Source organism: Oncorhynchus gorbuscha, linkage group LG04 (assembly GCF_021184085.1).
Source record: "Oncorhynchus gorbuscha isolate QuinsamMale2020 ecotype Even-year linkage group LG04, OgorEven_v1.0, whole genome shotgun sequence".
Taxonomy (NCBI): Eukaryota; Metazoa; Chordata; class Actinopteri; order Salmoniformes; family Salmonidae; genus Oncorhynchus; species Oncorhynchus gorbuscha.
In genome coordinates this window covers 11,923,512-11,938,342 of record NC_060176.1, presented here as the reverse complement: position 1 = coordinate 11,938,342, position 14,831 = coordinate 11,923,512, and the positions used below count along the sequence as shown (strand labels likewise).

The 14,831-nt window shown below is 41.0% G+C and overlaps 1 protein-coding gene across 1 annotated transcript; it reads right to left on the bottom strand.

Moving 5' to 3' along the window:
• Positions 1 to 891: 891 nt before the first annotated feature.
• Positions 892 to 14,756, bottom strand: LOC124033473 (mucin-5AC-like). The gene is given in 29 exon segments (XM_046345498.1): positions 892 to 1,172; positions 1,267 to 1,310; positions 1,661 to 1,808; positions 2,014 to 2,142; positions 2,322 to 2,478; positions 2,602 to 2,841; positions 2,961 to 3,140; positions 3,274 to 3,384; positions 3,471 to 3,609; positions 3,724 to 3,875; positions 4,013 to 4,113; positions 4,373 to 4,422; positions 4,996 to 5,248; positions 5,455 to 5,581; positions 5,680 to 5,774; positions 5,881 to 6,045; positions 6,144 to 6,281; positions 6,405 to 6,474; positions 6,730 to 6,840; positions 7,047 to 7,185; positions 7,342 to 7,468; positions 8,612 to 8,737; positions 8,839 to 9,052; positions 9,183 to 9,289; positions 9,380 to 9,470; positions 9,927 to 10,041; positions 10,182 to 10,443; positions 13,527 to 13,598; positions 14,735 to 14,756. Coding segments are annotated over 29 exon segments (3,966 nt in total).
• Positions 14,757 to 14,831: the final 75 nt, after the last annotated feature.

Here is a 14,831-nt window from a genome sequence, read left to right as displayed (position 1 = left end):
GTGGTGACTTCTTTTGGTGGCTTTGTGGATGTGATGGTCTCAGTTGTGGTTTCTTCCTTTGTTGAAGTCTCAGCTGTGGTCGATGTAGCTACTTCTCTACTTGTTAAGGGTACCATAGTTGTTGTAGTTACAGTTGTTGGTTTTGGAATTGTGACTGTACTTGCTCCTGATGTTGTAGTTGAAGGATTTAATGATGAACTTGTGGTTATTTTAGGTGTCATCTCCATTGTTGTGGAAGACCAAGTGTAAGTAGATGTTGGTTCTGTTTTTGAAAAATATATATCTTTAGTTTACTAGGCCTGAAAAATAACATTTTAACTTACCAAATAGCTCACATATACAATTCTTAAGTTTAACATATGAATTATACTTAACTCACCATTACCACCTTAAGGTCTTCACAGGTCCACCCAAACCCAAATACTCAAGACCCCACCCGTGACCCTAGCTGCTGGGGTCTATTTTACCCTGGTTCGGGTCAATTCCTGTTTTATTGTCATTGTGTCTTTGTAAGTACAGCTGATAAACCTGAGTGGACCCGAAATGACCCAATCAAAGCTCTGCATAGCCTATAGCGTATTACTTTACACTAATAAGGTTTATTTTCACACTTATAGAAAGCAAAATATAAAGTCATTTTTGTTAAAACAATGTAGAAACTTGGCTGATAAATGTAATTTGTCTGACACTCGGGTCTAATCGGGTTTGACCGAGACCCGGGTCCGTTCATGTCCGAGTTTGATTGTACTCGGGTCCATTCGGGTCCGCGTCCAACTTTTTGACTCGAGAATACATTTACTAACACCTTACATACCAATTGCTATTAATTGCCATCCAGATTGCCATTTATGACTATGGTATTTAGAAAACATGTGGCTGCACTTTAATCATTCAAGAGTTTCTCTGCTTACCATGTGTTGAGAAGTGGAAGACAGTTGTGGGCTTTAGTGTTGTCGTAGAGGCCTGTGTTGTAGTTGCATGGACAGTTGTTGTGGTCAGAGGGGAAGTTGTGGTTGGTACTGGAGTTGTGGTCACTTGACAAGGGGAAATGTTCCTGGTAATGGTTCCGTTCGCGGCACAAACAGCAACAATGCAGTTACCAATCCCATCTGTTGTATTGTAGAGGGTTTCTCCATACGGGTGTTGTTTACCATTATGCAAGCATGTACAATCTGCAGGGGGGAAAGTATTTTAGAGTTAGATTCAATCAATGTTGCTTTGGTCAGTGCTAAATATGTTATTTTAATTTGATGATGTCATCCTTACCATTTACATCATAACTGCAGCTCACTCCAGTCATTGTGCAGGTGCTTTAAAATAAGAAAGATTTGTTAAGCATTGAAAATATTCACAGGTTCAACTTATATATTTATAAATGTTTTGTTCAAAATACTAGTAAAGAGGTAAGACTAGTCAGGACTTGGTAATAAAGTCAATTGTGAAATCCATGGGGAGCAGGGCAGGTTTTCAGATTGTCATATAACCATAATTGGCATCACTATGGAAAAACTAGTATGACCCTTCCAATCTTTGCCAAACCCCTGACCTTCTCTTCTCCAGAATTAATATAACGCAGAATAAATGGTACTTTCACAGTTAGAACATTCAGAATATGCTCTGAAATAGCACAGGTACTGTGAACTGAATTAATTAAACATACCATGTTTTACAATTTGGTGCCGGAACATTCTGTCCATTGGTGTACTGGTTTCCTTCATAGTCAAAGCAGCCACATTGTTCCCGCTCCACACACTTCATTGTCTTCTCATTGAAGTAAGGTTGTGCCGCAGGACAGTTAGGATAGCAGCCTGTAATAACCACAATAGCCAAGAGGTTACAAAAGGTCAAGTCTTGTTAAGGATAACAGTAGTCAGTGTAAATGTAGCCTGAGGCTGCTCAGACACACAGCATGTAGATGTAAAACCATTGTCGGGGTCAGTTCCAATTACAATTGTTATTCAGAAATAATATACAAAATGAGACAAAATATGAGTTAGACGGTCATATCCCTACCTTCCAATGCTGGAATTAAACTAGAACAGTCTCCAGAAGGGTTTCTGCAGGTCTTCATACATTGAGCTCCACATGCCTTGTAGTGCCACTCACATTCTCCAGTGGGGTTGTAGTAATCACAGAACAGTGCTGTATGTGGTGGACAAAATATGGTGGACAAAAACGTTTTCATTATTTGAACTAGAATAATGATCCCTTTCCATGATCAACTGTCCTATATGATAGTGTCAACCTAGTCCAGTATTGAATTGACAAGTGCCGTAATGTAGTTGAAAATCACATTCAATAATGATTGTGAAGAAACTTACGGCAAATTCGAGGGGTTCTCCAGGCTACGCATGCTCCAGCTTCATTGCAGGCCTTTGCATAAGCTGCCACTGCGGTACAGAAGCACTCACAGTCTCCACCACTGTCACAAGCACATGAGTCTCTCACACAAGCATCGTAGTAAGGAGAGGGGTCCACCTTAAAAGCACAGCAATGTGTTGTAAGATATACAGGAGTTGCATGGTGAAGCACATTTCTTTGCCCACAAAATACAATCCACATATCTTACTAGTAGTATATCCTAGTTGAATATATCCATACCTGGTTCTGGCAGGCTGCGAAGACATCACTGTTAATGATGCTGCACTGTTTCTGGGCCCAAGACGCTCTGTACGGGTTGGAGGCACATGGGTGCACTACAGCAGACACACTTGGGCAGCTTGATGAAACTTTCCAGCTGTTTCCAAATTCCACTGGATCAACAACTGTCGCCTGGGCTCTAGTGGTGAAGTCATTGTTTGCGTTGCCATCATAGTTTCCACACAGACCACACACTTGCCCCTGAAGAAAAGAGATCATGAATTAAAATGATTGACTTGGCAGGGTTATACAAAAGTCTCTGTAACATCAGATTTGACTGAATACTGAATTCATTTCTTCATCAGAGTATCTTAATGTACCTGGTATTGTGGGCTAAGCTTGATAAAGAGACTGGTCTTCTTGTCCCACATGAGGATTAGACCACTTTTGACTTCAATGACCAGATAATTCCCCAGAAGGCTGATCTGTTTAGGAAACTGCAATTCTGGAGTACTTCTGACAACTTGAGCGGTCCCATCTGCCAGTATGAGCTCACTGGTCTGAAGAAGGAAAATATGTTTTCATACATAACTTGGTCTGAAATCAGATCTCAACTTGGTTGATGATTTGTTGATTGTTCTTTACACGAGGGATGGAATGTACAGTATTGTGTGAAGTCAAGTTGCTCATTACCCCCAGGAAGAGCTTGATGGTCTTGGAGCAGGTGGTGCCTTTAGTTCCACAAGGAACGTTCTCAGTGAGGACTCTGAAGCTGCCACTGCCATTAGTATTGCCACAGTAGTCCTGTGCGAAAGGAAAATGTTCTTAATATGGTTCAAATTCACACTTCTCAATGCTGATACAATTCTCCCAAATAAAGAGACACCAACCTGAATGAGAGTGTATTCACAGTTTCCATTAAAGTTGAACCTTTTCTCATCAAAGGTGATATAGTGACCCTCTCCGTAGATTGCACAAACTCCATCACAAAGATGTGTGGTACACTGCCATTGTCTGTCCTTGCAAGTACTGTGAACAACACACACATAATGTCACAAAAATTGGCTGACATTTTTTTCATTATTTGTACATCTGTGTTTATGTTTTCTCCCTCATGAGATGTAAGACACAAAACAGGCATACCATGTATTGCAGTCAACCTTAAGAGTCTCTCCAGCTTGGTAAGTAGCTCCATTGTGAGAACAAGGACAAAGTTCCTCCTTGATGCAGTCTCTGTTCCCATCAGACACCAGTCCGGTGGGGCACATACAACCTGATGTGCACTCTGTGCTGATCTAAAGCGATTTAACAAAGTGCACATTTGGTATTTGACATAATTGAGATTTTCAAAAGTTTTTGTTAAGTCAACACAAAACTCAGTATAATAGTGACAGTACGTGACAATCCCATTTAGAGTGAGTAAGGGACTCACACAGGTCATATCCAGAGTTTTGCAGCTCTTCTGACACTCTGAACCTGAAGCTCCTGGAGGTGCAGTTGAGCAGTTGAAGAAAACCATTGGCACTGTGCATACTGGGGATATATGAGAATACACGTTAAAAAAAATAATTTCAATTCTCAAACAAGCAGAATATAATGATCATATATCCAGAAATATCCACATTCATCATCATCATTAATCACATTGTCTTACATGAATTGCTTGAATCCCCTTGGTTCATTTCAAATGTACCTGTTTTGTGAAGGATGCATGTAAAGGGTTAAATCATATTGAGCCATATATTTTATCAATAAATTAAATTAATAAATTGAAGGCAAAGATAAAACTTACTGAATGATCTTGCTCCCCCAGTGCAGCTCAGTGTCCCTTGTCTGCAAGTACTGTAAAATAGTTACAGTATTCATAGTTAAGATAATGAAATTAACAGCAAATATCATTATGACATGATTTAATACACCGTTTTGAATATATCCATGAAGTTTCATTTGTACTTGTATTTATTTTGGTCTCCTATCTTTATTTGTATCAAATCAAATCAAATGTATTTATATAGACATTATTACATCAGCTGATATACCAAAGTGCTGTACAGAAACCCAGCCTAAAACCCCAAACAGCAAGCAATGCAGGTGTAGAAGCACGGTGGCGAGGAAAAACTCCCTAGAAAGGCCAGAACCTAGGAAGAAACCTAGAGAGGAACCAGGCTCTGAGGGATGGCCAGTCCTTATCTGGCTGTGCCGGGTGGAGATTATAACAGAACATGGCCAAGATGTTCAAATGTTCATAAATGACCAGCATGGTCAAATAATAATAATCACAGTAGTTGTCGAGGGTGCAAAAGGTCAGCACCTCAGGAGTAAATGTCAGTTGGCTTTTCATAGCCAATCATTGAGAGTATCTCTACCTCTCCTGCTGTCTCCTGCTGTCTTTATATGTATGAGGGAGGTGCTTACCAGGTGGCACCGTCTCTGCTGATAGTCTCTCCTGCAGGGACCACTGAGCCCTTGTCATAGCAGGGACAGTTGGTGGGGGCAACACACTGGCCAGCCTCGTCCATGTAGGTGCCCTCTGCACAGCCACAGCCGTCCACTGGAACAAAATTCACCTGGCAAGATTGGTCTGTCATGCTCAGGGAGCGGCAGGTGCGTCCACAGCTGGTCATGTTGTAGGTATAAACTGTTTGTCTGGGACAGGCGGCGAATTTATCTGAGAAAAGTCATTAGATATGAGTAGTATTAGCAAGATATTGATTTCCTTATATCATTGTATTTGTGCAGTTATTTCTTCAGATTATTTGTACTTAGTAACTACCGTTGTTGTTTCAGTAAAATCATTATATTCTAATAAATTTGCAGCACTCATTATAATGACACATTGCGAGAGCTCTCCATGGTGCCGTGCTGTCTACTCACTGCAGATAGTGTCTCTCCAGCCGCTGAGCTGGATACCCTCGGCAGCACAAGCGTGGACATAAGAGGAGACGGCAGCACACATGCAGTCCTCGCTCTTCTCACAGTTACAGCTGTCATACATGCAGTTCTGTTGGAAAAAGAGTCAACGTGTGTCAAGACTATAACCTCATCACATGAGAGTTTAATGATTTTACTTTGAGATAGTATCCTTCTTAACTAACTTACGGTTTTGTAGGTGTCAGGTCTTATGTCAGAATGGCAAGGGGAGAACACTCCTTTAGGATCTGATAACATGGAACACCAGTGCTGGGCGTATTTCTCTGTGAAAAAGACAATCATAATTTCAACATAAGCATATACCATCTTAGATAACTTTGTTATAATCATTCAACAAGTGATGAATCTGTAGGCTTAATAAATATCTACCGTTTTCGATGCTCAAACTGCAGGGGTTCTCAAAGCTAGTCTTGACATCAGGGCAGCTGGCCATGGTCTTCCATGTGTTGGCAAAAGCTACAGCTGTGCCCTCCACCAATCCACTGATGACTCTGAACTCATCTGCCTGAACGTCATTGTAGTTTCCGCAAAGGCCTGTGGAAAATAATTGAAGCCATATGATGTATTCGATTTTTGTGAATAGAGATACTGAAGAAAAAGGTATGAAACTGATGGGTGAATCTGAAGCATACCACAGGTTGTTCCTTTGTAGGATGAGATGGCAGTTATGTAGATCTGCATAACTGGTGAAAGCTGGATCTGAAGTTGAATTCCAAGAGTTGTCTGGATAACAATGTAGAATGAGGAGGGCTTGAAGATGGTCACTTCAGCTGCAATACATGAAATAAATAGATGGACATCATTAAGGCTTCATCTCGTGAATGTAAATTATATGGAGCTCATACACTGATCCACACTACAAATGAATTTGGCATTACAATGGATTATCTCACCTGTATAGAGCGGGAGCTGAGGAAGAATCTGATTTACAAGAACACTTCCACTTGACTGGACTTGGATCACCTGTGAATTAGATAAGATAAATTAAATTATCATTTGTTTCCATGCATAAGCATTTTATGAGATTGCAAATATCCCAGCAATATTTGCCAAATCAGAGCAATTTTAAATAAGGTTATTATGTGATTAGACAAAAAAGTTTGAGGGACATTTATTTGCAAACCAGTATAATTATCTTAAAGAAGCAGTTTTATTTGGAAATGAGTTGACAGGTCCTTGTATTATTTTCTCTGAAACATATTTGGGGAGTTGCCTTACGGTGGATCTGCTGGAGAGGGCAAGGGTAACAGCCCTCATACACGTCTCAGTGTCAGTCAACCCACACTTCACAATGTCTCCCAGCACGGTGAATTCAGATCCATTGCATTTCTGAAAGAAAACCAGCATGAGTTTGAAGGCAAAAACATGAAATGAGAGTGACTCACTTAAAGATTGACCCCTTTGGACACCTCTACGTCAACATATGGCTTGAGGAAAAGCTATTATACTCTAACTCACCTTTGCACTGAAAAGTTCTACTGAATGTTTTCTACTAGTTTCTACTTGCTTTGCTATACTGCACCACATGGACTGACCTTGGTCAGAATGTAAGAGCAGTCCCCATGGAAGGTGTAGGCTTTCCCATCATAGGTGTTGATGTGGGATCCTCCCTCCACAGAGCAGGTCCCAGGACAGTCCTTGTCTGTACAGGCCCACTGACCACCAGCACAGGTGCTAAAGGGAACATTTACAAGCTCATCTCACAACTGCATTCACACAGTATTTTAGAAATATTTACATTCATACAGTTTTAATAATCACACTGTGGAGTTTGGCATGATTCATGAAAATGAAGCATGGGATATGTGATGTTTAAATCAGATGATGTACTTGGCCTACCATTCTTTACAGTTGCTGGTGTAAGATTCTCCAGATTTGTATACTTGTCCATTGTGGACACAGAGGCATTCACTCAATGGAATACAGCCACTGTTGCTGACATCATCAAAAACAGTACCTATTTGGTGAGAGATCAGGCAGAAATTTAAGTCAACATTCAGAAAGATTTTAGTTCCTGCCAGAAAAGTATTTGTTTAAGAGATTGCTAAAACTGCATTCAGTAAGGAGTGTTATTCTAATGTTTACATTACACAGAGAACTGCACTGACTCCAGGAAGTAACTGAGAAAAACATCCATTATTTACTCCTTCCTTAGTCACCTTATTCAGATACTTTGCACATAAAAGGAATAATGGGTAAAGGTGTGGTGTTTTCATGATGTGCTTTAGGTTAACTTGTACAACAGAGTTGTAGTGGTGTGGGGGGTGGGCTTTGGCAAAGTGGGTGGGGTTACATCCTGCCTGTTTGGCCGTCTGGCAGTATCGTTTGGTGGGGCCACAATGTCTCCCGACCCCTCCTGTCTCAGGCTCCAGTATTTATGCTGCAGTAGTTTATGTGTCGGGGACCTAGGGTCAGTGTGTTAAATCTGGAGTATTTCTCCTGTCTTATCCAGTGTCCTGTGTGAATTTAAGTATGCTCTCTAATTCTCTCTCTTTCTTTCTTTCTTTCTTTCTTCCTTCCTTTCTTTCTTTCTTTCTTTCTCTCAGAGGACCTGAGCCCTAGGACCATGCCTCAGGACTATCTGGCCTAATGACTCCTTGCTGTCCCCAGTCCACCTGGCCGTGCTGCTGCTCCAGTTTCAACTGTTATGCCTGCGGCTATGGAACCCTGACCTGTTCACCGGACATGCTACCTGTCCCAGATCTGCTGTTTACAACTCTCTCGAGACAGCAGGAGCAGTAGCGATACTCTGAATGATCGGCTATAAAAAGCCAACTGACATTTACTCCTGAGTTGCTGACCTGTTGCACCCTCGAAACCACTGTGATTATTAATATTTGACCCTGCTGGTTATCTATGAACATTTGAACATCTTGGCCACGTTCTGTTATAATCTCCACCAGGACTGGCCACCTCTCATAGCCTGCTTCCTCTCTAGGTTTCTTCCTAAGTTCTGGCATTTTTAGGGAGTTTATCCTAGCCACCATGCTTCAATACCTGCATTGCTTGATGTTTGGGGTTTTAGGTTGGGTTTCTGTATAGCACTTTGAGATATAGCTAATGTAAGATACATTTGATTTGATTTGAACCTATGTGGTACCTAGAGGACAGAAGCAGCCATCTGTACAGTGGTCTTCACACAACTGGCTGGCCTCTGGGTTGGAGCAGGTGTCAACACAGGGGCTTCCACACTCCTGGTGCTCCATGTTGAAGGGACATGTCTTATCTGAGAAAATAAACATTGTGATTAACAGTTTCCTTAAAATGGATTGTGAACATGATCATTTAGTGTTTGGTGGGCATGTTGGAGAGTATCTGCATACTTACAGCAGAACTGTTCAGTCCTCCATTGCTGGGGCTTCCCCCCTGCATGAACACACTGACGGGAGTACTCTGAGATGGTGTTGCACAGGCAGAAGGAGTTGGTGCTGTTATCACAGTGGCACAGGTCTGCAAGGCAGGTCTTGATGAAGGCGTCCATGTCCAGATAATTAGTGCAGCTACTGAAAGCTGCACTGGAGAACAGCTGCTGACAAAATTCCTACAAATAGAGACAAACCACAAAAGGTTACTATATAGAAAACATTTGTTGGATCACATGGAATAATTGCTATTTCTAAATTCTATTAACATTGTTTTGTATTCTTCTTCTGTGGTGTGAAATGGAATACCTCATCTCCACAGCTCTCCACAGAAGTTAGCGTAGGCTCCTCACAGACTTCCAGAGGGCCATCCAGTTTCCAGAGGTTTCCATAGTCCGGGCTAGAGAGTTCCCCACCTGCAACAACACAGACATTGACAATTAGCTTTTCTACCTACAGTATGTAATGCAGTTAAATTACAATAGTTTGGTCAGATTTGTTTTTACCATTGATGATAAACTCGTTGTATGTTTGCACTTCATTGAAGTCACCACACAGTCCGCAGGTCTGGTTTCTGTACTTCTCGTTCATTTCAATCTGTAGAAACACCAGGCGCAAGGTGTTTGTCATCCTGTTCAGCACCATTCACGTGTTCAGTCTGGGCTATCCTCCATGTTTATAACCTATCTTTTCGTTAGTCTTATATTAGAGAGTGACAGAAAATGTCATTCAAATCTACAAATATTTGCAAACACTTCATCAAATAAACATTGGAACATTAGCCTGTATGTGTATAGGGTATACATCTTCACATATCCTGTTTAATTCATCCTCGTTCTTCAGGTAATTCTGCCTTTCAATGTTAATATTTTAGGAGGAGAGTAGACAGTGATTCAACCAACAAGGTGCAGCCAAAAATAGGTGTCTCTCACTCACGATCAACTGCTGATCATTGCCAATGATGACAATGTTACGCTTTTTATCTAAAGAAAAATGTAACATTATTAACTAATCAACCATTGAAGAGGAAAATTAGAAATGCAGGTATTTTACCATTAGGGAGTCATCCTTGTTCCAAACAGCAACCAGCCCCAGTTTGGCTACGACCTTCACATTGGATGTAGTCTTCACGATGCTGACTCCAGACAAGCTGAACGGCAGGGTCACCCTTCAGGAGGAAGAAGATACTTAAAGGTCATCCTATGCATTATGATTATAAGTAATATTAACATACAGAATGTAGCACATAAAATCCCCAAGAGAGGTGCTTGCAGAATGGCGAATCAGTCAATTGACAGGGAAACTCACGTCTGCCCATTGACCACAACACCACCCTTGGAAAGCTCCACCACTACACCATCCAGCTTCATGGTGATCTTGCTAATGGTGGGCTGGTTGTCCACCACCTGCCGCCTCATCTGGATGTTGAAAGCCTCATAGCTGCTCTTACACAGTGAGGTCACAACATGGTTGCAGGTGGAGGGGAGCTGGAAAAAGTCCCCGTCGAAGGTCTTGAAATGGTAGTTACCCCATGTGCTGCAGACCTGGTCATTGTGTGAGGCATTCACTCCTGAGGGACAAGGAATACAAATGTCAGTTCCTTCTTAGCGTATTGATGGATACCCAGTCATTTATTCGGTGTGCATTCGGTCAGAGATTTACCTGAAAGTGTGGGTATCGTTGTGATCATTGTCGGGATGATTGTTACACTTGTGGTGGGGCTCACTGAAATAAAAGCATTTCATGAGTATTTTACAATATTATATGAACATTCCGGATGGAATTCAATCATTGCAGATTTAGATTGTTGCACTGCTCTTTTAGAAGTGTATTTGATTTGCACAGCAGTATGGCCAGACGAAGGGACATTTGAAGCATGATGTGACCCATTCAATAATGACAGCGAACCTAAGGATCCATTCAATCCGTATCGCCGAAGTTCAGTGCTATCGTGCAATTTAATTTTAAAGGGAATGTTCCTGCATTTGCAGAGTCTTCTGTGCCTGAACCACAGTACTTTAATGCTCTATGAATTGCATAGGTGTGGTCAAAGCCTTTGGACAGCTCAGCCCTGGCTGACAGGTCATCCGACAAATAAAACGAACCTGAAGCTTCCTTAATCAAGTGTGATCTGCTTTGTAAACTAAACACATTGAATTCCGATGACTGTTCAGTTCCTACTTTACATATTTAGGCATCAGATGTTTTCTGTCAGTATTATTTGAGTAATATCAGACATTTGACATACTTACCACAACTGTTATTTTAAAGATATACACTTGAGTTTTGTCTGTATTCTGTTCTTGTTTTTGTTACTGATCAAAAAATAATAATCTAAAGTACCAACACACACCCAGTGGGTGGAGTGCTTAATGTATTTATAACACTATAAACTATGCTGCAACCACTCATGATAACAATCACTAATGATACCGATTTCTAAAAGGTTATAGAATTTTCACCACAAATGTGTAACATTTTCAAAGTTAGACAGAAACAATCTCATAAACAATTTCATGCACTGAGGCTAGGAAACACTGTCACCACGCGATAATTGAGAATTTCAACAAGCATTTTTCTACGGCTGGCCATACTTTCCACCTGGGTACCACTACCACGGTCAACAGCCCTGCACCCTTCAATGCAACTTGCCCAAGCCTCCATCATTTCTCCTTCACCCAATTCCAGATAACTGATGTTCTGAAAGAGCTGCAAAATCTGGACCCCTACAAATCAGCAGGGCTAGACAATCTGGACCCTCTCTTCCTAAAATGATCAGCCAAAATTGTTGCAATCCCTATTACTATTTAGTTCAACCTGTCTTTCGTATTGTCTGAGATCCCCAAAGATTGGAAAGCTGCCGCGGTCATCCCCCTCTTCAAAGGCACTCTATGGAGGTGTTACAGGGCTCAATCCTCGGGCCGACTCTTTTCTCTGTATACATCAATGATGTCGCTTTTGCTGCTGGTGATTCTCTGATCCACCTATACGCAGACGACACCATTCGGTATACTTCTGGCCCTTCTTTGGACACTGTGTTAAACTAACCTCCAGACGAGCTTCAATGCCATACAACTCTCCTTCCGTGGCCTCCAACTACTCTTAAATGCAAGCAAAACTAAATGCATGCTTTTCAACCGATCGCAGCCTACACCTACCCACCCATCCAGCATTACTACTCTGGATGGTTCTGACTTAGAATATGTGGACAACTACAAATACCTAGGTGTCTGGTTAGACTGTAAATTCTCCTTCCAGACTCACATTAAGCATCTTCAATCCAAAATTCAATCTAGAATAGGTTTCCAATTTCGCAACAAAGCATCCTTCACTCATGCTGACAAACATACCCTTGTAAAACTGACTATCCTACCAATCCTTGACTTCGGCGATGTCATCTACAAAATAGCCTCCAACACTCTCCTCAGCAAATTGGATGCAGACTATCACAGTGCCATCTATTTTGTCACCAAAGCCCCATATACTACCCACCACTGCGACCAGTATGCTCTCGTTGGCTGGCCCTCGCTTCATATCCGTCGCCAAACCCACTGGCTCCAGGTCATCTATAAGTCTTTGCTAGGTAAAGTCCCGTCTTATGTCAGCTCACTGGTCACCATAGCAGCACCCACCCGCAGCACGTGCTCCAGCAGGCATATTTCACTGGTCACCCCCAAAGCCAATTCTTCCTTCGGCCGCCTTTACCTCCAGTTCTCTGCTGCCAATGACTGGAACAAACTGCAAAAATCACCGAAGCTGGAGACTCATATCTCCCTCACTAGCTTTAAGCACCAGCTCACAGATCACTGTGAGCACCTGTACATAGCCAATCTGTAAATAGCCCATCCAACTACCTCATCACCATATTGTTATTTATTTTATATATTTTGCTCCTTTGCACCCCAGTACCACTACTTACACACTCATCTTCTGCACATCTATCACCCCAGTGTTTCATTTGCCATACTGTAATAATTTCGCCACTATGGCCTATTTATTGCCTCACCCCCTTATCCTACCTCATTTGCACACACTGTATATAGACTTTCTCTATTGTATTATTGACTGTATGTTTGTTTTTTTCCCTGTGTGACTCTATGTTGTTGTTTGTGTCACACTGCTTTGCTTTCTCTTGGCCAGGTCTCAGTTGTAAATGAAAACTTGTTCTCAACTAGCCTAACTGGTTAAATAAAGGTGAACATATATAGTTTTTAAAATAAACAAATGTGTATAAGGAACAGAACTATGATGAAAACTTAAATGAATAATGTAATCATATGATCATAGGAAATGTGTATGCTGCCCTAAAGCAGAAAAAAGGAAAACTGTTATTATTGAGTAAAAACTATTACTGTATGCCTACTGTTGAATTCTTCAAAATGCATGTATAATACATGTAATCACTTTTCTGTGTGTTAGTACATTTCTGAAAAGCTAACACAAATACTGTTGATAATGAGATTTTACATTAAATATATATATATAGAGAGAGAGAGAGAGAGAGAGAGAGAGAGAGAGAGAGAGAGAGAGAGAGAGAGAGAGAGAGAGAGAGAGAGAGAGAGAGAGAAAATCTGAAAGTCACCTTTCCCTTCAGATTTAGGCTAATGAATGAATATTCTACCAACCTGTTTGTGTTGATCTGATCAGTAGTACCAGGCATATCAGCCTCCATATCGGTGTATCCTTGGTTGTCCCCATGGTGATCCTGGGGGTAGTGAACAGGTCCTGCACAGGTGATATGAGAGAGGTGCTTAGGATGGATCTGGTTTTTATAACCACCTGTATTTGAGGAGGGACCTTAAAGGTTAACACAAAGGTGGGGCCACAGGTTAAACATGGCTCAATGACGACTTTAAGACTTCAATGTTCTGTCTTATGAGGTTTTTGAGTACATTAAGCATGGACATTTACATACAGATTTAGCTATTTTCATTAAGTATTCTATTATTGGGATTAGTTGTGTACCCATATTGTTATTATAAACTCAGGGGGTTCATAATGTCCTTTATAATAGACCTACTGTAACGGTTTTCGTTGGTGGAATAAGGTGAGGACCAAAGCGCAGCGTGGTGAGTGTTGATGATTATTTAATAGAACAGAACACTGAATGACAAAAACAACAAGAGACCGAAATGAAACCAAAACAGTTCTGTCTGGTGCAGACACAAAACAGAAAACAAACACCCACAACCAAAATGGGGAAAACAGGCTACCTAAGTATGATTCTCAGTCAGAGACAACGAACGACACCTGCCTCTGATTGAGAACCATATTAGGCTAAACACATAAATATAATAACATAGAAAAAGGACATAGACTACCCACCCCAACTCATGCCCTGAACAACCTAACACAAAGACGTAAAAAATGAACTGAGGTCAGAATGTGACCCCTACACATCTGTATTGCACAAGAGAAGTTACTTAATAGTCTTATGTGATTTCCTTTTTTACAAGGAGAGGTGTCTTCCTTCCTCATTCAGTATCTATCTCAGGCAGCATCTCCACTCCAGTGGTTTAATATTGTATTAGGATCCCCATTATCCCGAAAGCAGCAGATACTCCTCCTGGGGTCCACAATACAATACATGCTTTTTCTTTATGTAATGTAGATTTTAATGTATAATTACAGATACATTCATCATAAGTAGTGAGATTTGATAGAACAAAAAGGTGCATCTCCATGGCCATCCCAAACTCTGGCAATGTATAACAGATGAATAATACATTAATCCACTTTATTGGCTCAGTATCTTGAGCACACATTGTCCAAATGCAAACATTTGTCTCTCTGCTGTTGCTCGAAGGTGTAATCCAACACATTGTATTCATAGTTGGTATTCATAGGCTGGTGTGACTCACCACGCTGATCCAGGAACTGCATCCTGATAAAAAAATAAATGATCCATTGTTTACAAATAATTGGCACACTGATGTGAAGAAATTCACAACTATTATA